The sequence below is a fragment of the Phyllostomus hastatus genome, unplaced genomic scaffold, assembly GCF_019186645.2.
Source record: "Phyllostomus hastatus isolate PE091 unplaced genomic scaffold, TTU_PhHast_1.1 phas_scaffold_78, whole genome shotgun sequence".
NCBI classification, from domain to species: Eukaryota; Metazoa; Chordata; class Mammalia; order Chiroptera; family Phyllostomidae; genus Phyllostomus; species Phyllostomus hastatus.
Genome location: NW_025334041.1, coordinates 18,185,718 through 18,208,771, shown reverse-complemented (window position 1 = coordinate 18,208,771; position 23,054 = coordinate 18,185,718). Strand labels below are relative to the sequence as shown.

Here is a 23,054-nt window from a genome sequence, read left to right as displayed (position 1 = left end):
ACTGAGTCCTACACAATTTAAATGACATACTCAGCTAACACATTTAAAAGGACAGAAGGATGGGGGCAGGAACTTAGATTTTAGAGCAGAGGTTGAAAATTAGCATCCTGCTCATCAAAATTTACTTATAGAAGCTTTTTTTGGTTACTGTTCTCATAGTGTTTAGATCCCGTAAGTTACTTTTCACTGAAACCTAGGTGGCATCTCTCTACTCTACTACGGATCTGTATATCTTTCTTTGTTGTCTTATTCCACCAGCAGTTGCCTGGATCTCCATAATAGTGGTCGACCACTTTAGAGAAGCCATGTCATCCAGTTCCGCACAGTTTTTCCTCCAAAATCCCTATTGTCTTTACCTAGCTGTGTTTCATTCAACTGTATAATTTTCTTTGTTTTTAACTACATAATTTTCTTGATGCCCGTGGGCAAGGTAATATTGGCAGTATTGAACAACCAGCGTGGCATAGAGACGGGCTACTCAAAGTGGACATCTTCTGTTATCTCCTTAAGCCATAAACAGCTGGTCTGCACGTCTTCCCTGTCAGTGCGCGTTTGTGCTTATTCCACTCCTGGAAGGCCTCCGACAGAAGTTGTGCTAAGAACGTTCTACGCAGTATCTAATTTAATTTTTATAAATTTAAATGCCTATAATTATTCTCAGATTATCAAATCTCTCTTTATCCAGTAGCTTGACTGAGTATTTGTTTTAAACTTCCTCCCAGTTTTTCTGGCTTGTTTAGTTTAGGAGTACTGTGATTGCCATGCAGATCATTTCCATTTAAAAACCAGCACACAGTCGCTTGGCTGCTTTTATCCATGATTGGCCCTGGTCATCTTTGCCATGGTTGATCAATCTACTCACCATTTGCTCATTTTAGCATGCAGATTTGTATTTGTATTTGCTGTGTTCAATAGCCCTACAAATGCAGTGTGTACAAAGCTTCAACTTTTTAAAGGAATATGTATTGGAATGTGTCTTTGGAATCTAGTTACCAACAAAAATGCTTGCAAGTTCACAAATTGGGTTGTATTAGAAGTTCTCTATTAAAACATGATATCTTTTGCTCAGCAGAGTTGCCTTTTTGGTCCTAAGTTGACTTGACTTTTGTAAGTGGTTCAGTAGAATAAGTTTTATGAACGACTTTGAGAGCAGTGAATAGTTGGGGTCATCTCTTTGAAAGAGGGGAAATATGGAAGATTCTGGGCAGAGTACAAATGACTGGGAGAAACTTAGAATATAGCACATTTTATCATATGTATATGCAAACAACCTTTGATCAGCATAGTAAGAAAAGGACTAGACTGGTTGTTGTAAAATTTGTTGTACAGGGTATACACAGCACCTTCTCTTGTGTCTGTGTCCAGTCAATGGGCTAATTTCCTGATCTTCATCATCCCTTTCTTTTTTTCCCATTTCTCCAGTGGATGTAAAGTCAGAGGCTCCTGTGGGCCTGGAGCCCATCTCTCCTCTAGACCTAAGGACGGACCTCAGGATGATGATGCCCGTGGTGGACCCTGTTGTCCGTGAGAAGCAGCTGCAGCAGGAGTTGCTCCTCATCCAGCAGCAGCAGCAGATCCAGAAGCAGCTCCTGATTGCAGAGTTCCAGAAACAGCACGAGAACTTGACACGGCAGCACCAGGCTCAGCTTCAGGAGCACATCAAGGTAGCAAACGTTTCCTTGCCTCTGATCTTTTCACTCAGGGAGCCTGCACTGTGTGGTGGGCGTGAGAAGGAGCCCTGGGGTGTTGGAGGCTGGGAGTGGGGAAGGTTCGTTGTGGTTAACGCAGGGGAGTCTGGCTTGAAGGGTTCGAACTGTGTTTGCATTGGTGAAAACCTTGGGTAAGTGGTAGGAATGCTGACCAAAAACCTGCTTTGTTTCCCGGGGGCCTCTACCACTCTTTTATCCTTCAGTTTACAGCATCAATAGTGAGGAACAGGAACTCCCGCCCTGTTTTCAGATTCTCTTCTGCATGATACTGTTCGTTTGCCTTACCTACCTTCCATCAAGGAGAACCGTGAGCCTTGGGAGACCCATTTTATATTTTTAAAGAATCTGCTTATGTTAGTTATCAGAAAGGATAAGTTAGTCAATTAATTTTTTTCCCTAATATTTCTTATGGAAAAGACCTCATATTGTATATATTTGAAACATATTTTTTAAGAGTCTAATAGACTATGGATGATAATTTATTAAAAGAATGTTGGAAGTAGTGGGCAATTTCAGACTCAAGTTTTTAAATTATTTTAGGAGGAAAAACATGTCCATGTCCTGGAATTTTTTATGGTGGTTTCTTTTCTTGTCAGGTCATTTTAGATGTCTGTGTATCTATTTCTTCTCTTTTACATTTAGAGGTAATTAAAGCTAAAGTATTAGCTTTGTTTCTAAAATACCTTTCAACTTCTTGACAAAGACATTTAAAACAAAACTATTTATGGTCCAATTATATAGATATCTAATATGAGTTTATTATAAAAGTACCATAAAGCAGCAAATATTTTTAATTAAAAATTCATGTTATATTCAACTCCTTCATAATGACTTAAATATGCTAATTTATTAATATGATAAATTACCTTATGTTATCTCATATTATATTTTATTTAGATGCTTGATCGATTACCTGCATATCAAATAACACTTCTATATGGGGTTCACATAGATAATTAATTTGCATCAATATTGTATGATTGTATGACATTAATGTTACCATGTCTAAGAAGGTAAATTGATGTCTTCTTCTCTGTGCCCCTTGTTTTATAAGGTATTTCATTAAACCCTTCAACTAAAATGCTTATTTTATCTTATTATCCAAAATAGCATTCTTCAACACCTAATGTAAACTGTAACAAATTTTTCTATTTTTTTAAACAAATCATCACCTGAGAATGTTTATTGCTTTCAGAGAGAGAGGCAAGGGGAGAGAGAGAGAGAGAGAGAGAGACAGGGAGACAGGCGCATCGATGTGAGAGGAACCTGGATCAGTTGCCTCCTGTGTGCGCCTCGACCAGGCATTGAGCACACAGCCTAGGTCCGTGCCCTGACTGGGGTTCAAACCCACAACCTTTTGGCGTCTGGGACAAAGCTTCAACTAACTCAGCCACCCAGCCAGGGCTACACATTTTTTTTACTAGTGATGTTATTAGTGTTCACATTACTGTTTTGAATCTGTCTTCTACAATGAACATCTGTTGAGTTGGATGCGATTATCCCATTTTTTCACCTAGTAAGCTGAGACAGAGAGAAATGTTCTAAGTTGCCCAAGGCCACGCAGCCAGTGAGTGGTGGTTCCAGTGTTTGTGGTCCTGCCTTGTCTGTCTCCAAAGCTATTCCACGTCATGTCTCCTCAACCAAAACATCCGGAACTGGAGGGGCGAAGCTCTATTTCTGTTTTCTTCAGCCTCAGTCCTAAAGTTCTTCATTAATGAATGCTGGCTGTGGAAATTGCATTTTGAGTGTTTTTAGATTCCCAAGACAATGAAATTTTAATTCTATCAGGGCTTTGGGTGAAGCACTGAATCCATTTGACCAATCCCAATATCTGTACAGAAGTAACATTCAAGGCAGAATTTAAGCAAAGTTATGAATTTTTCTGCCACAGTGGAGTATCTAAAAACACCTAATAAGGACCAGTGTATCCAGGCCAAAATGCCAAAGACTTTAATATAAAGAGTACCCAGAAATGCTTCCTACCCCAACCCTTACAGTGAGGCTACCAGGGTTAACAGATGGAGTTGCTCCAGAGTAACTCTGGTACCATTCTACACTGCCTTTTCTTTTTATTCTATTACTTTTGAGTGTAAATTTTATATCTTTAGACATCTATCTAATATAAAAAGCACATTACACTAACATCATTGGTATTGAGAGTTGAAAATAGTCATAATAATTGAAGTGAGTATGGTGGAAACTTACAAACTAAGTTTCATATACTTAATGGACATGAGGTGCAAGTCCAATTATTTCTCTGTCTTGCACATAAGGAACCAAGGCTCTGAGTAGTGTAGTGACTTGCCTAGGTCTCATGTACAGCAATGTCAGAATTTCAGTAGAACTCAGAGTCTTCAGTTATTCCTCAGGAGGGCACGGTGACCGTGATTCATAGATATCCATTTCTCAGTCCGAGAGAAAACTGACATCTCACAACAGTTATTAAGAATGCTTCATATTCTTGACACTCATTGTTTGGAAGTAAATTCAAGGGATACAGACAACCAAACCACAGTGCATCAAAGTGCAGTTTAATGGACGTGATTTCTTCTTGACTAGCCTCTCTCATCTGAAGTTTTTGTGTGCTGGGTGAGCAAACTAGTCTGCTGTTTTTGAGCTAAGAGCCTATGAGGAATAATAGACTGCATTAATCTGTTGAGAACCTTCTCTGCCAAGTTTTGAAATTCTTAACATTTATTCTATTTCAGGTAGACTTCCCTGTAGTTAACTCATTTCTCATCATTCAAATCAGTTTATTTTCACACCATTTCTCAGGATAGAAAATGAAGATTTTAATGGTTAACTTATAATGTGAGAGGAGTGGTAAAATAGACTTCTGGACAGTTCTGCTGTTTGCCTGTTTTATATATTTCATATTAGAGAGAAAATTCCTTAGGGAACTAAAGATCTGAGTGAATTTGGTAACGATGTTTGACAGGGCAGAACAGGGAATAAAGCTCTTCAAAAACTGCCTTATTGATGCCACTAAGACCATTTACGACATTAGGTGCTTGTCTTTAGATTTTAATAATTTATCAACAAAGTGGGTAAAAATGTAAACTAAATTCAAACAAGTTCCAAAAGCTCCTAGCATTTCGATTTTGGTCGGTGATGACAATGAAGCTTAAAGAAATTGCACACTCTCATGTCTTTCTCTTCTCGCAAGTTGCAACAGGAACTTCTAGCCATAAAACAGCAGCAAGAACTCCTAGAAAAGGAGCAGAAACTGGAGCAGCAGAGGCAAGAACAGGAAGTAGAGAGGCATCGCCGAGAACAGCAGCTTCCTGCTCTCAGAGGCAAAGACAGAGGACGAGAAAGTAAGAGGCACCGGGGGCAAAGATGGACTCTCTTCCCTCACCTTTAGCCGATCGCCACACAGCAAAGAAGCCTGAGAAAGAGTGGAATTAAACTTGTCAAATTGTCTGCATTTAACTAAAAGAACACATTATGGACCCAAATGTAAAGCTTTGACCTCACCTATCAGCTCTCTGCATTCAGTCTGCAAAGCATCTCAGGAAGTAAACACAACATTGGTTGGCAAAGATACTAATTTCTGTTTTTTGAATTTCAAAACTAATGTCACAGTAAAGCAGTCTTGCTATGCCTTATTGTTTAATAATGAACTCACTTCCATATTTCCTCACTATGCCTTTCTCCAGCTCAAGTAATGATTGTTCTGTAAGTCAGGCCTTGCCTCCATTTGGTTTTTGAGTACCAAGACCTGGGGAAGATTTGAGGCAGAGCAGTTGTTTAAAAAATAAAAATAAAAATAAAAAATAAAAAACAACTATCCACAAGAGGGAGACAGATCCAAATAATTCCCCTGTATGAGGTCAGTTCAAAATCAGATTGTGTAGCAAGGTTTAAAATTGGGTTACTTGAACTGAAATTGTCAGCAGTATTTATTTGTTTAATGCTCAAAAGAGTTTTTTAAAAAGTTAGTTTTTCATAATAGCGATTCAAAAAATGACCATTTTATATGTTTAATCACTTACATGGTTTCACATAAATAATTCTTGATTTTTAAAAGGCAGTGTTTTGTTTCTTAGCTGTGCTTTATCAAAGCTGAGAAACAATTAGTATTAATTCTGGGACCCCCTTTCTGCAAAAGCAATTAAGGAAATCATCGAAGGTCTTTTGAAAATTGGCAGTTTCATCAGTAGTTACAAAACCTTACTATGCCATTGTCTAAAGCCTGTTAAGACTCTGGTTTCTTCTTTTAATAGGCACACTTCATGTGCTGTGACCAGTGGTGGTACATCTTAATTTTTGCTAAATACTTTAGAAGCATGAAAGGATGAAACTCTAAGTCACATCTGTTTCTGTATGTGTGTGTTTCAGGGGCAGTGGCAAGTACAGAAGTAAAGCAGAAGCTTCAAGAATTCCTTTTGAGTAAATCAGCAACGAAAGACACTCCAACTAATGGAAAAAATCATTCCGTGAGCCGCCATCCCAAGCTCTGGTACACGTATGTGCAGTGTTTGGCTGTTTTTTTTTTATTGGGGTAAAGAACACAGGTTGTGTATTCAGCCTGCCTGGCACAAATGGGGGACCTACCAGTTCTCAGCTGTTTGGCTATGGGTAAAGATTTTGAATTCTCTAACATCTCGTTTCCTTCTCTGTAAAAAAGGACAATCGTAGTCCCAGCCCTCTTGGCTTGCTGGGAAAGTCCTATGAAATAATATGGTAAAGTGTGTAACAGAGGGCAGGGCTTAATAAAGGTCAGCAGGTATCCTCTGGAGGGCCAGGAAAGATGTACGTTCTTTACTCAACACGTAACTGGCAACACTGGGATTGGGGCATAGAAATGAATTCATACTTTGTGTTTTTCTATTCTTGATGGTACATCTGATATCTTCACAAAAATTTCCGAACATTTGACAGGTTGAGATTTCATTTTACTTGGCTTGATAGAAGATGGAGATTGGAGCTATTTTTGAAAGTCGAGAAGATTTTTTATTTAAAAACAAAAAAGGAAGGAGGACAAGGGAGGGAAGGGAAAGAAAGTGAAGGATGGTAACCGTGTAAATCTCAGTCTTCCGTGACTGGTTTCTCCCTGCTCACGTCGCCTGAGGTCTCCCCACCCTGTAAAGTGGGGGTAGGTTGGCTTTGGACACACGAGCACATGACACACATGTTGTGGTATCACAGTTTTTATGGAACCATGTGTCCCCAAGTCCTGTAAAGCAGTGCTATACTGTCCATAATCTTTCTTTCTGCAAATATAAAGCAGAAAGTGGTTTTAAAAATTAGGACAAAATTTATAGGCAGAGCATATTTGGATAATAAACTAATAGATAATAGTTACATTTCCTCATTTTATCAATGTGTTTGCTGAATGACCATAAGATTTTATACTTATGTATATTTAACCCCTCACATCATAAGGATAAAGGAGTAAATATTCAATTACTCTGTTGCAATAATGAAATTGTAAGCATCCCGGAAGTTCTAATTAAGTATTATTGTACTTACAATTCTATTTTGTAAGTATCTGACCTTATCTGCATCCAAAAAAGTAACTGAGATGGTTTCCAAAATATTATACAAATACTTTACAATAGTTTTCATAATTTCTATCATGCAGATCAGTTCACTTGAGAAACCAATCCCTAAAGAAAATGTTCATCTATTCAATCAACATCAGTCTTTTAAAAGAAACACAATTTTATTACCTAAAATTGCAAACGTAATTTATAACTAATTCATATGCTTCCTAAGCCTGTTTTAAGAAGAGGTTTGTTTTTTTTTTTAATGGGAGACAACTATGTGTAAACAACTTGTCAGCTGAAAATTCTTTAGCTATTCCTTTGGGTTTATTAATCATAACTCTCAAATGTTAGTTAGCAATTTTTTGGGTACTAAATTGAACTTCAGTAGGCTCCAACTCCAGACAACCTTAAATCATTAATTATAAAATCTGAAGTTACTACTTTTTTGCTGGTAGAGCTAGATGAAATATCTTTAAACCAGTTAAGAAAATGATTCAAATGGATACTGGTAGAACAATCCCCTAGTTGGTGATACTATGCCTTGCCCATTGTTTTCTCCATATTTAATAATTCGAGACATTTCTATCCCCTGGCTAGTCTATGTTCAGTCCTGTACACCATTCCTCACTAGCATAAGTGCATCTCCTTCACTGTCTTTATGCAGGAAAGAGGAAACATTTCGAACAATCAGTTTTGTAGTGAAGAATGCTGTGATCCCCAGTCCTTCCCTGTGTCCCCCATATGTCAGGGGACCTGAGACCATTGGCACAGTGCTGTCTTTTTAGCAGGAAACCTTGTGTACTTTCATGCACTAGCTAGAAAATTTTTAAAAAGGAAACGCTTCTATATGTTTATTTTTACCTTGGTTGGTCTGCATTGTTGACTGAAAAGGATTTGGATGATGACTTTTCCACTAGTATGGCTCTTAAGAAAACATACAAAATCATCTCAGATTATTGTGACTCAGGCTCTTGGTAAATTGTCTCTTTCAATAAACCAAACTTTTCTATGTGACTGTGACCCAACACACGGTGGGCATTCCTGGGAATCCTACATCATTGCATAACATATTGCGATCGTGAACTTGGTTACATGAGGCTGTGGTTTGTACACACAAAAAAGAAAGAACATAAACACAGCTGAGACACGTGTACAGCATGTGCAACTGATTATTGCTGACCAACATGCAGTAAAAACTCCAGTGCAAGTGGTGAACCCTCCTCTTCTCTTGCAGGGCTGCCCACCATACGTCATTGGATCAAAGCTCTCCACCCCTGAGTGGAACATCTCCATCCTACAAATACACATTACCAGGAGCACAAGATGCAAAGGATGACTTCCCCCTTCGGAAAACTGGTAAGTTGGTTTGCTCTTCCGTAACATCCCTGCACTTTGTTTGGCCTCTAGGAGCAAGTCAGAGGATGGGACTCAGGGCTGTTGTGTCCTCTGCATTAACGAGTAGGTGCGTGGTTGTGGGCGTGTGCACATGGGCACACACACAGACACCTATTTTCTCATCAGTGGATTCAGTATATAATTGAAGTGCCTTTTCTAATTTAAAAGTTTATCATATTTGGATTTTAGTCAGGTTATCTTACTAGCAGTAAACACTAGAATTGAGGAAAGTAAAAATTTGAGTTCTCAGAAAATTTTGATCTTTTCCATTAATTAGGACCTCTGTAATTTCCCCCATTTATCTAATTTTCTGATGAGCCTCGATCATTTGCCCCCAAAAGGAGAATAATGAGTTTTTCGTTCCTCACCCATTTAAAAAACCTTACATTTTAATTGTTTAAGTGGTAAAAACAGATGAGGCCAAAGCTACCTTCTGAGTAAGTGACTTGCCTAATGTCTCACAGATTTCAGGAGAATGCCGAGTGAACTTTCCTACCTAATAATCTAATGTAATTATATTAAAATTCACTTAGGAGAACTGGGACAATGGAGCTTCTATTTGGAATTTAGTCAGCAGCCCTGTGGCTCTACGACTTGTTTATTTTTATATCTTTATTTTTAGCCCTCTGATATGTACACATTTAACATGTTATACACTCTTACCCTTATAATAAATATATTTTAAAACTTTAGCAAGATATAAGCATAAATACCATTTGTGGACATTTTGTTCTGCATCTTATGATTTCTTCCAAGTAGGGTTCTTTAGAGAAAGTGGCAAATAAAAAAAAAAAAAGTATATCCACAATTGATCTGAAAAGGTATTCAGAGGAGATAATTTGCTTCACTGTATTTTACTCAGGTCCACTTGAAGAAGTATAGATCGATGTAATTTATATATGGAATCTACCAAGAGAAAACGATTTTAAATAATTATACTTATTTTCCAAAGCAGTGCTGAATAATTACAATGGAAATACATTGTGAAAACACATGCTGAAGTTATTTCCTCTCACATAATTTACCTGTAGCATAATGAAGATTTAAAAATAAAATCAATCCTGAGCAAGAATTATTATTTAATATCTATTGTACCATAAACTGGGGAAGGATGGTCAGTATTGCAAAGCAATCCATGTCTTTTTTTTAAAGAGTCCAAAGATTTTTGCATTTCTACTATGAAAACAATAGGCATAGTAAAATACTTCAAGAAGGGCGTGCAAAGGGAAGAATGAGTTTCATGTATTGCATCGGAATTTCACACTATTATCTACAAATCAGGTTGCCTTTTATAAAAATAAACATCTCTGGGATAAAAGGAAGAAAGCACAGAGTGAGCCTCCATGTCTTTCTCAAACACAGAGTCGAGTTTATGAAAATTGATCCATAAAGGACATGAGTTTTCGAACGTGTGGTCTTTGATCTGCAGCCTTGACATTTACTTGCACCAATGCATGTGGAGGAACTATTGACAGAGATTATGTGAATATTGCCCCAGGTCTCGGGGCAGTGACTGGCATTCAAGAGCCCATGGAGTCACTAAAAGGAAAGAAAACACAAGTCCCCTTATGGCAGGAGGTTACTGATGAGTGATATAGTTACATTCACAGAGAAAGACTTCTACCCTGCTGTGCACAGCCTTTGAATGTATTCTTACCACTGGGAGATTGAAAACTGACTGCAGAAGAAGTGGCCTTTGGAACCAGTAAGCATCCAGAAAGAAAATGTGTTTTTTTTTAATACCGTAGGACAAGTACTAAAACCCCATACTTTGTGCCCCACTGTTTCCATGAGAACAGTGTAGGATTTTTCCTCTGTGAAGAGTGAATAAGCGAGCAGTTAATTGATTCTTTTAGAAATTCTCATCTGTAGCAAAATTCAAAGAGAAATCCTGCTCAGGATATATGTTGTAGAATTTTACGCAAATCTGTATTAATATGAAAGACATTTTCTATGTCTATGTAGTATATAACAATAGTGAAAAGATATAGCCCTTGTCTTTTCTATTTTTCGTGTTTGCCCAGTGTTTTAAGTTCCTTCCTGATGATTATGAAATGCCAGGCAATTGATCTGTAAAACCAAACATTTTCTAGCCTTGCACCAATAAAGCTCTTGAACAACCATTAATACCTTTGTATCTCTGTAGGGGCTTCAAACTATTTCTTAATTCAATTCCCATTGCCTAAGAAAAATATGACATAATTAAATACAGATGTTTTCCACACATTATCTAAAATACTTAGAGATACCCTTCATTAATTACAAATAGGCAGAACTCTTACAACGTTTACAAATATAATCCATTTGGTGTATTTCCAATCCCCTGTGAGAAAGTTTAGACATATATTTGTACTAAATAGAAGAGCATGGAAATACAGTTAAATAATAACTTTAATTAAGCTTTTGTTGTATTTTAGTGAGCCAAGAGTTACTACAAAAGAAAGTGATTGATAACAAATTACCATCATGAAGCATAGGTGATGACTGGGGAGACTGGGTAAGATGGTTTTTGCAGAAGCCACATCCCTCTAAAAGAAATATAGAGTAGCCGCCTGGATCCTGCAGTGGAAACACCAGGGCAGTGACCACAGGGTCCGGCTTCTCTGTTGGGCCTGATTATCCTCCTCTGTGGTCTACTTGGATTTCGTTGAACTGAATCTTAGACCTAAAGGAAGTTGTTAAATAAGTGGCTGCTATCTTTTGATCTGATATAATACTAAATACTTTCAGTTTCTTTTCAACCTACATCAGTACTGAATTGCCGGTGTGGATTAGCGAGATTTAAGGCAGTAGAGCTGGAAGTGGAGTAAGAAAATCTTAATGACCTTAGAAAGTGGCCCCAGGGGTGTCCCTGAAGCAGTGCACACAGTTCTAAACCTCTGGTGACCTCTCTGGACCCAGCCGAACAGTGACAACCTAGAAACAGCCAACCAGGGAAGCCTCATTTGCCTGTAGAAGTCTGACCTTTGTCAAGCCAACTGGACCTTCACTTCCTTCCCCTCAGGAGAATCGTAGTCTTGCTCGTAGCATTTGAGCTTTTTGGAATCATCAGAATAATAGGACTAGTTGGCCGTCATTAGGCCCATTTCTAAATCATTCTTCTCTTAAATGTAGGAATTGAGTCTTTTGCTCCTTTCATAACCATGAACATCAAAGACTTTCCTAATTAGTTATAAAGTTGGGAATACAATAATTGTTTTAAATTATTTTTATTTATTCCCTTTACTTCAAGTAGCACTTCCTTTTAGAAGTCTACTCTGTGATTCCTTTCATTCTATAACACAAGGGTTTGTTTATACTGAAATTTGGAAGATTTTACTGAGCTTTATGGTTTGGCTACAAGTTATATCATGCTGTAGCAGGTGACCTTTCCCCCGCTAATATAGTATACTGCTGGACAGATAATAAACTGTAAAGCAGGGAAAGAAAGCTCCTGGGTCCAGGCACTTTTGAAAGAGTACATATTTCTCACAATGATAGTACATTTGTGGTGACTTTGAACTGACCTTCAAAACCATTTCAATTGGATTCTGTTCCAGTGAGTATGTGCATATGTTTCATAAAATATTATGGTGAAAAGTTCTAGAGGTTTTATGCTCCATTATATTATTGGGGTCTTACCCAGTGAACTTTGCTTTTCTTTGAATGTTACAGTGTTTCCATTTAATACTTCTGAACAAAGCAAAGCTGGCTGGCAAGATTAACCTCTTAAAGCGCACAAGCCATATAAAGCTTGGCTTGGGCTAATAGGGCCATTCCAGCCCCACTGAAATATTCATTTTAATGGCCAGCACCACTAAAATAAGACTCAAAGATGGAAGGGGTCCAACTGTAAGTTAAGGCTTTGGAAGGCCAATGTCATTTTCCACACTGAGTAAATTGGAAAGAAAGCAGAGATGAAATATATATCCCTTAGTGTAGTAGTTAGGATTTATGTTGTGGTACTTTGGTAACCTGTTCAAATTATTATAATACAGAATGAATACAAGGAGGGGTTTTTTTGATGTTTTAAAATATTTCTGTCTTCTTCTCTCTATAGATTTTATTTAAATTTTTCATTTATTGAATTTTGAGAGAGAGAGAGATCGGTTTTGTTGTTCCACTTATTTATGCATTCATTGGTTGCTTCTTGTGTGTCCCTTGACCCAGAATCGAACCTGCAACCTTGGCATCTAGGATGATGCTCTCACCAAGAGAACCACCCGGCCAGGGCTCTCACTAGTTCACTTTCTCCTTATGTGTGCACACACATTTCTGCTCAGATAGCACTACAGTACACTTCTGTTTAGAAAAGCATTCACTCATAATCTTATTCCAGGTTGACAAAAACTGAAATGTATATACTTAAGTACTCTCACTTCCATCATTGTGGCGATTCTTGCTTAAAATTATTGAAATATGCTCCTCATGATAAATTTACACCCGTTTTCCGAAAACTGAGAAGCAACGTGACACAGTAACCCAGGCTTCGAACCCATCTCCCGGTTTGAAATCTGGATCCCAGTCTCGGGACATATACTTGACCTCTTCAGGCCACAATCCTCATCTGTAACGTGGGGGTAATTATTGTACTTGGGCTGTGCAGTTACTGGGAGAATGCAGTTAAGTAATGCTTGGAATGCATTTGGGATCACACCTACAATTTGAAGAGTGTTGAATCTTAACCTGGTCCTTCTAGTTGATAAGGAATTGAGTTTCATTTATGTTCATCGGGTTAAAACCAGCTCTTATTGTTGCGGAAAGTCTTTTAAAGGTTTTACATTGTAAGCCTTATTGATAAAACAAGTGAATTCAGGAGAAAGTGAAAAATATTTTTATTTTAATCTGTGTGCAGCTTGCAAGTTGAATGACAGGACACGGAGCCTGGCCCGTCAGAGCCCAGGACGGTGTCCAGACGCAGCAGCAGACTCGCCTCTCTCCCTCCCCGTAGAAGGAGCTCTGACAGATGCTCCGTGCTCCCTAGGGCCAAAGGGAAAGTCTTCCTTTCTGCTGTTGACGTCATTTTCAAGCAAATAAGAGTTACAAAATAATGAGTAGGTAGTAGAGCAGAGGGTTCCCATATTACTCTCCCCTCTCCCTCAGAACCTCTGCTCTTAATAACTTCTTGGTTTAGTGGGGTGCATTTGGTACTGTTAACGAACCACGATCGATACATTTTATTATCGTAGTGTACAATTTACATAGAGTTATACTTTTCATGTTGTAAAGTTCTATACATTTTGACAAATGCCTACTGTCATGTCTTTTATTCATTATTACAATATAACAGTGTCACCGCCTTATAAACTCTCTGTACTCCATCTGTTCAGCCCTCCCCGAGACCAACCTGTGGTAACCACTGCTGATCAGCCTGTCTCTATGGTGCTGTTTCCTGCAAAATGTCGTATAGTTGGAATCATACAGTATGTAGCCTTTTCAGACTGGCTTTTTTCACTTGGCAATGTGCACCTAAGATGCCCCCATGTCTTTTTCGTGGTTTGAAAACTCATTTCTTGTTAATGCTGAATAATATTGCATTATATGGATGCACCACAGTTTATAAATTTACCTATTGGAAGACATCTTGGTTCTTTCCAACTTTTAGCAATTATAAAGCCGCTATAAACATTTCTGTGTAGGTTTTTGTGTGGATACAGGTTTTCAATTCAGGTAAATACTTAGAAATGCTGTAGCTGAAACTTAAGAGAGAAACTGCTAAACTGTCTTTCCAAGAGGATGTACCATTTCATTTCACACACTCACCAGCAATGGATCCCAGTCCCTGTTGCTCCACCTACTCACCAGCTCTTGGGATTTTCTGTTTCAGCTGTTTCGATTGTATCTATTCTAATAGTCATGGTAATGTTTCTCATTGTGGTTTCAATTTGTAGTTTCCTAGTGTTACCGTGAGATATCTTGCTCCCTTTACTTTAACCTGTGTCTTCTTTATAGTGGAAATTGTTTTCTTACTGGCAACATGTAGCTGGGTCTTTTGTGTTTTGTTTTGTTTGTTTGTTTAACCCACTCCGACAGTCCCTCTAATTAGTGTATTTAGACCGTTCACATTTAAAGTGGCTACTGATATAGTTAGAACAAGTTTGTGACTGTTTTCTAGTCATTATGCTTTCTCTGTTGTTGTTTGTTTCTTTTTTATCTTCCCCTCTTTTTTTGACTTGTCTGGTTTTAATTGAGCATTTTATGTGATTCCAAGTGTTCTACTATTGTAGCATATCAATTGTATCTCTTTTTAAAAAATTTCTTTTGTGGCTTCTTTAGAGTTCGAAGTACGTATTTACAGCTAATTTACATCCACTCTCAAATAATGTTGTACTGCTTTATAGGGTATAGGCACCTTATAACAGAGTATTCCCAGTTCCTCTGTCTCATCATTTATAATGTTGCTGTTGTGATTTCACTGTTCCACAAACTAAAGTTACCCAGTACATTGCTAATACTATTATTTTAAATAATCTATTAGATCAATTAAAAATAAGAAAAATAAAATATTTTATTTTACATTCATTTATTTCTCCCTTTATATAGATCTCAGTTTTAATCTACATCCTTTTCTTTCTTACCGAAGAACTTATTTTAATATTTCTTGCAAGGCAAGTCTACTGGCAACAAATTTCCTTAGTTTCTGTTTATCTGCAAAAATTGTTATTTCTATTTCTTGTTGAGAGGATAATTTCACTCAATATAGAATTTGAGGTTGCTGGATTATCTTCTTGTAACACTTTCAACACTTGACTGTATTCTCCTCTTGCTTGCACCATTTCTGACAAGAAATTTGGTGTTATTATCATCCCTGTTGCCCTATAAGCAAGTTGCTTTCGATTCTCCTGTGGTTGCTTTGAGGATATTCTCTTTATCTTTGGTTTTCTGCAGTCGATGATGCCTTGGTGCTTTGATTTTGGTGTTTATACTCCTTTGTGTTCCCTTGGATTCTTACATCTGTGGGTTCCGGTCATATTCAGATATTCTCTTGCTCCTTTATCTTCTTTTTCTGGAATTCTCATCATGCATATGTTTACATCTTTGTAATTGTCCAAGAGTTCTGGGGCATTCTGTTCTTTTTTCTTTGCCTTTCAGCTTGGGAAGTCTTTGTTGACTTGTCTTCAAGGTCATTGCTTCTTTCTTCAGCTATGTCCAGTCTATCGATGAGCCTATCAAAAGCATTCTTTGTTTCTGTGCTTTTAATTCCAAACCTTTTTCTTTTCATTCTTGCTTAGAGTTCCATTTCTCTACTAATGTTTACCCATATGCCATTGCATTTTGTCACCTTTTTCCATTAAAGCCTTTAGCATATAACATGTAGTTATTTTGTTTTCTTATCTGATATTTTCAAAATCTTTATTGTCACCGAGTCTGATCTGATTCTTGTCTGCTGCCCCTGAAACTATGCTTTCTCTTGCTTTTTAGTGTGCTTAGCAATTGCTTGTTGAAAGCTGAGCGTGATATATTAGGAAATAGAAATTGAGTGGTGAGGCTTTTGTGTGAAATTTTATGTTAATATGGCTGGAACAGGGTTGTGTTTAATGCTTCCTGTAGCTGTAGGTTCCAGAGGCTTTAATGTTCTTTAGTTTCATTGTTTTGTTTTGTTTGTTTTTTCTTTTCTTGGTTTCTTGGGGTTTCCCTAAGAACACATTCAGAAATAGAGTCAGTGTGTTGCAACCCTCTCAGTTGTAATCCACTGTTACTATGCTGGAATCCTGATGCTGTGGCAGTAAGGTGTCAGGGAGGAGTAGTGTTCTGTGATGTTATGATTAAATCTCAGCATTTTAGCAGGCCTGAGCCAGTGGTCTGTGACTACTGAACTGTTTCTTAGCTTTTTTTAAATCCTTTAAGTGAAATACGATGGTTAAGACAGGCAATGATTGACTCATTGCCCCTCCATCCAGGTCCAAAGCTCTGGTAAAATATTTTCTTTTGGAGGCCAAATTTTTGTCATGCAGAAGGATCTGGGTATATTTTAAACTTGTGACTTTCCTCCTGAGCATATTTCCAAGTGACTACGTTTTTCTCCTCTTATACCCTGATTGTCTAGCCTCATGTATTCAAGACCAGACTTCTCACCGATCTTCGCTGAGAGAAGCCGGTTAGGTTTCTGTAAACAATAACTATGAATGTGTAGGGGCCTCTCTGAGATTGGGCCCTCGGAGTTCTTAACTTTTAAGGTAGTCCACGCTCAGCCTACGGCAATTCATCAAAATTAACATGGACGTGTTCCTACCGGTCACTGACTCCAGTGGCTCCTGGTAAGCTGATCTCAGCTGTGATAACCTGTATCTTCCTGTGCCTCTAGATTAGGGGTGGTGATTTGCTCTGAGACCTCAATTCTCTGACAGATCTCAGAAAATTGCTTTGATTTTTAATTTGTTGGCTTTTTCCTTGTGGTGAATTTGGGAAAAAAGACTTCTTAAGCCCTTTACATATTGGAGCTCATATCTGAAGTCTACCATTGACTTACCTGACTTTTTAACTATCTGAGGTGTCAGATTCATATTTAAGCAATGTAAATACTAATAATTAATTATAATAGATATTTTTAAAAGGTTAACATTAATGATTGACTCTGCTCAGCTTGATCATGACTAACAAATATGTATTCTAACAACCATAATAGATCCCTGGCTGGTAACTCAGTTGGTTAGATGTCTTCCTGTGCACAAAAAGGTTGCAGGTTCAATTCCCTGTCAGGGCACATACCTAGGTTGCAGGTTCGACCCCTAGTCAGAGCATGTACAGGAGGCAACTGACGGATCTCTCCCTCTCTGCCTCTCTCTCTTTCAAATCAATAAACATATCCTTAGGTGAGAATTAAAAAAACTGTGGCAGAAGTAGAATAGACTAAAATAATTTTAAATCACATTTTGAAAGGAATGTAACATTTTGTGCTAAAGGTTTTGCCTAATGATTCATTCTATGGCATCTTATGCTGTTTCCTCTTCTGGGTGCCATCTTGTTCTTCTCCCCAGTGGGGATCAGCACTCCATTGATTTTTGCTACTTTGCAAATAACTTTGATGAAATACTGGGTTGGAATAGCTTATAAACTTATACATAAGCAAGACTTGGTAATTATAAGGAATTTTTGTGTTTTCTTACTTTTCTCATAATATCAAACACTAGAGATTCAACAAGCTAAGACAAGCAAATCAATCTTTCTGTGCCCCTCCAAAAACCAGAAAATTCAGCTCCTTTTTAAAAAAAGCATTTAATTTTTTGCAGAAATTTTCTTCTCAGAAGAAGGCTCTTTGATATATTTAACCATTTAAATTATTAAAAGTTAGCCATTTTAAACTATCATATTTAATTGATTTTATGATGCTCATTTTTTAAAACAATATACCTGAAATATGAAAAAGTCTAATGGATATTTCATAATTTAACTAGCAGTGATTTTGCTTTTTTTTTAAAGTAGTGTACCAGGTAATTAATTGTGCATGTTACAACTGATAAATTACTATATTATCTACCCAAGAATTAAGTGGTTTAAAATAGTGATTCCTTGTGATAAAGAACACATATTTATATGTGATTTCTCATTTAAAAATTATAAGAAGCATAATAGAAAATCATGTTCCTGAGATCTTTTTATTTAAAACTTAGGCATGATTTGGTTAGGATTGAAGAACAAAGTGGTTTAAGTTTCACAGTTCAACAGACGAGAAGCTGGTCTCGCAGATTGTGCATGCAATCTGCACCACCGGTGGGTGCTGCGAGCAAGTATTAATTGAGACTTGTGAGATAATTAATCAACCTTGTAAAAACTTTGAAAATCCAACTCAAACTATTTGCTTGTGGGGGCATCTAGTGTGAAAAACTAACCTAGACTAGAAGGACAAAGCATGGGAAATAACATCATGCTTTGGAGTTAGAGATGACTGAGAATCCCACCGCAGTGCTGCCGCTCAGAGCTGTGTGACCACAGGCAAGTTACAGCACTTCTCTGAGCCTCAGTGTTTTCAAGTGTCAAGTAAGGAAAATATTTGCCTTGCATGGTTATTGTAAGTAATAAAGTTACTGCACGAAAGGGCCCAGCACAGTGCCTGACATAAAACAACCTCAGCATAGATAGCCAGTATGGGTTACTAAGAAAAATGTTGTGGCAGTAGTAGTAGGCAATGTTGTTGTAGCCACATGGTATACTTGTAAAAAAAGTGAAGTGGCACAAAGAGTCTAGATGTGTGGGTTTAACCTCATCATTAATGTATGACTTTGAACAAAGCTCCTAATGATTTGGGATCTTAGATTTCTCAGTTAATTGAAAGATTTGGATCAAATAATTCCTAAGATTGTACACAAGTCTAACAGCAAATATATTATGTTTTATAAAAAGTAAGATAAGAAAATGTTAATGATTTGAAGACTGTATAAATAAGAAAGAAAAGATGGTGCTTTTGTAAAGTTGTATCTTAAATTCATTTTAATTAACTGTAGCAAAGTCAAATGACATATTTTTCACTCCCCATAAAATGCTCAATTAGAAATAGGCAAGACATTTTACATAAGATTGGAATGAGAAATTGGCAAAAAATAATAATTAAGACTTTTAAAAGCATTTAGCCATCTGTTTTATAATTATGAAAATCATTGAAAAATGCCTCTAATTTGTAACATTCACAATTATAACTTGAAACACTGGAAATACATTCCATGCAAATACATATACTTATATATCTATAGACATATCTAATGAATAAATTAAAAGACAACAAAATAAATGATGAAATATTTGTGATTATATTTCCTTTAAATTTTTAGCAGACCAATGAGCTACTCTGCAATGAAAGTGTTATTTATGGCAAAGAAGTCTGGGAGAAACCATTAACCGTTTGTGCAAAGGCCTTATTAGTATTTAATTCAGCACATAGTCACAGTTTATACTGGCATGCTACATTTTTCATTAAGTGACTTTAATTTACCCATGCCAGACTTATCTTTATTTCTGTCTACCAGTCTCCTCTATAAAACTATTTGCTTTAGAGCTTTTTTTTATTTCAGTATTTATACTGATTCCTCTATTCTTTACCACCTATCCATGCATGAGATACATTCAAAAGTCTTTTCCTATGAAAGCTTCATTCTGACATTTTCCTTATCTGTATTCTCATATCACTGTAATTTTTGCTATAAAATCTGATAATCATATGTCAATTATTAGATATCATATTTTATACTGTTGTTTTTATCTTATTCTTCCCAATTGGATGATAAAAATATCTTTGAAGAGAGTGTTTGTAACATCTTCATTCCTTATCTGACAAATCACACATTGCACTGGGCCTATTAGTGGGTATTAAATAAATCAATAGGAGTGTAAAAGGGTTTTTGCCATTACAGAGTGCACAGCCATGATGGTGAGGGACATGTGGTAGGTTCCTAAAAGTTTGATTGAAAGTTAATTTAATTTATCATCTGACCCACCTTGCTCCTTGAGGAACTACTATTTCACATTTCCAGACTATAAACATTCCTGAGTGAAAGCAAAGATTCAAACCACCTGAAGAATGCAGATAAGAGAAGACATTGAGACATTAATTTTTTAGTCACAGGCATTAGTATATTTCATTGGAATTATCTGTTTTGATTATATTATATTATTTTAAAATAGGTAACACAATAAATTTTCAGAGAGAATGTATTAGCCTGCAACAGTTGTATATGGGGGGGCCCTTGAAAGTCAGTAGAGACTGATATTGCCCAGATGGATTTTCTGTAATGAGGGACAAGTTCTGTGTCTACGCTGTTCAATTCAGTGCTCTTTTGGCGGATGTAGTCATTTGAAATTGAACACAAAATGTGGCTAGTGTACTTCAGGAGATAAATTTTTGTCGACAAATTTTAATTCATTTAAATGTAAATATTTGCAACTTGCTAGCTGGAGGCCACCCTACAGGACAGCGCACGTATAGATAGACTTGGGCCAGGACACGTGGGGCCTGCGTGTCACAAAAGTCCCTCGGTGCCCAAGGCGCCCACCACTGCAGTCACAGCAACCCCTTCCCTCTACTTGGCCTTAGAAGCATTCTAAACCACGTAAGCCAAAGAAAATAGAATGTCTGAGCAGAATTCTATCTTTCAGGATTCTTAATTTTTAAGTAGCAAGCAACCGAGACAGAAATGGGTAAAGTAGCTTTACAGTTGTAATACAAATAAATAACACAATGATTAATAAATAATATAAGAATAAACTCTGTATTTTGTGTACTCACAACTATTAACCTACTTTGCCTACTGCTGTATAAATTAGTTTAAAAAAAGGTTGGGGGTGACTTGGAGGGGTTCATTTACCTGACTTTTTGAGTGGCCTGGTGTCGAAATGATGTGAGTTCAACGTGTGCACATGTTGCTATTAGAAATATGAGTCCCTGTCCTGGTTCTGCTGGGCTCTACATACAGTAATGGTCCCTGCAGATGGTGGCTAGGATAATGCAGTACAGCCCTAGGCTTACCTCTACCTGCTTAACAAGAACAGCAAAACCAAGAACTTGCTCATCAGTACAGTTCATCAATTCCCAAGACTAACTCACTCAAACAGTTGGGTCACGTATCATCCTGAATCACTCACTCACGGAGAGATTGGTTATACTGGGGTGAGGAGGCCGAGGGCCTGCCTCATTGCCAGCCTGGATGTTTGGGTGGAGTTTATGGTGGTTCTCAAATGAATTGGACTGAGTATAAAACTCACTAGCATTCATCCTTCCAAAGGGAAGCTCCAGTTGATCCTTTTAACTCAGCTGTTCAAAATTTTCTGTGGGTCTGCACACATGCCCTGGGCCTCTGCTCCCTGGGCTCTTCAGGTCTGATTTGCCTGCTCATTCTTCAAAAGGCATCTGAGATACTACAATTTATGGGAAGCTTTTCCAAATCCTTTACCTTCCCTACCCAGAAACAATGATGTAGAAATCTTTTACAATTCAGCTTGCTTCATTTGTCCTTGCTGCCTGTAGTTATTCCCATGTAAACGCTGCTTCTCTATAATAATGAAATTTACTGGTGGCAAGATTTGTGGTCTCTATGGAGATCACAGTATTTTTATGTAGTATACTAGTGTCTTTCAAATTTTTTTGGCTGTGACCAACTGCCACACAATGTGGAACACACGCACAGCTGAAAAATAAAAATTTGCAATGCCTTTATCATAGATAATGGTTTCTTTCCTATTCTATTTATTTAATTTTAAAATGCTGGCTACAACAGAGCAGCTTCATATCACATCTCTCATTTTGTGAAACATCATTGGGGATTATTATGAAATGATCTCATGAGTTGAATGTTTGCCAGAGAAATGCACTGGGAACTTTGTGATATAAATCATGTTTTGGGAATAAAGAATATAATATCAAGAGGAGCATAATGATTACTTCATTAATGATAACAGTATTTGTCTATTTCCTAAACTTTGCCACTCTACAGTAAAGCACTGGTAAACAAGAGAGCAGCCAATTACCTTGCCATTGTAGTATAGTTGATCATGAATGAATGGGTAGTCTATAAATTTTTAGATTACCACTGGCAAGAATAATATTTAAATATGTAGGTATTTTAAATATGTTTATTAAACATGCATTTGAAGGTCATTGAGGTTAACAGCTAATCAGATTTACAGGTGGTAAGAGATAATATGAGTAACTATGTGATAGATGCTTTTTAAGCATCTTGCTGTATTATTGATTCCATACAACAACCCTTGAAATACATCGCATCATTTCTTTCCAGTTTTATAGACAAGGGAACAAAGAGAAGTTAGTAATTGCCCTTGGTCTCATTTTACTTATATGAGCAGTAATACAATGCCAGGTTTGAAAAAAGGAAGTTTTATTTCACAACCTGGCCTTTCAACTCCTATGTTTTGTACGTAAGTAAGTGGTATCCAGTATCATTGAAGAAGACAGTTTTGCTGAAGTGAAAGCACCGTGTTGATCGATCCTAGTAAAAGTAGTGAATTGTAACCACTTAGATTGTACCCATTATAATTTAACTTCAGTCCAATGATAAATAATGCTACACTATTTTAGAAATTACAGATGAGTTTGGATTATTCTTTATAAGTCCAACTACTACTACTACTACAGACATTTTCCATTGAAAGAAAATAATTTAAAAACACAAATTGATGTATTCTTTCTGCATGTATTTAAACTTCTTTTAAAGAATAATCTCTTAGCTTTGGCTGGCATAGCTCAGTGGATTGAGTGCGGGCTGCGAACCAAAGTGTCGCAGGTTTGATTCCCAGCCAGGGTACATGCCTGGGTTGCAGGCCAGGTCCCCAGCAACTGCACACTGGTGTTTCTCTCTCTCTCTCTCTTTCTTCCTCCCTTCTCTCTCTAAAAATAAATAAATAAAATATTTTTTAAAAAAAATCTCTATTTAAAAAATAATCTCTTCCAGAAATAAAAAATTATCATTTTAAGTTGATCTTGCAAATATGTTTGCCACAAATACGAACTAATATATTGATCAATGACAGAATT

General features: G+C 37.0%; 1 protein-coding gene across 1 annotated transcript in view; it reads left to right on the top strand.

Annotated features, from left to right (window-relative positions):
* The window catches only part of HDAC9 (histone deacetylase 9), an 820,804-nt gene that overhangs the window by 440,559 nt on the left and 357,191 nt on the right, over positions 1 to 23,054 (top strand). Inside the window, exons 4-7 of the mRNA XM_045827591.1 lie at positions 1,423 to 1,664; positions 4,876 to 5,026; positions 6,051 to 6,177; positions 8,436 to 8,557. Coding sequence (XP_045683547.1) covers positions 1,423 to 1,664; positions 4,876 to 5,026; positions 6,051 to 6,177; positions 8,436 to 8,557 — 642 coding nt within the window. The remainder of the gene's footprint in view (positions 1 to 1,422; positions 1,665 to 4,875; positions 5,027 to 6,050; positions 6,178 to 8,435; positions 8,558 to 23,054) is intronic.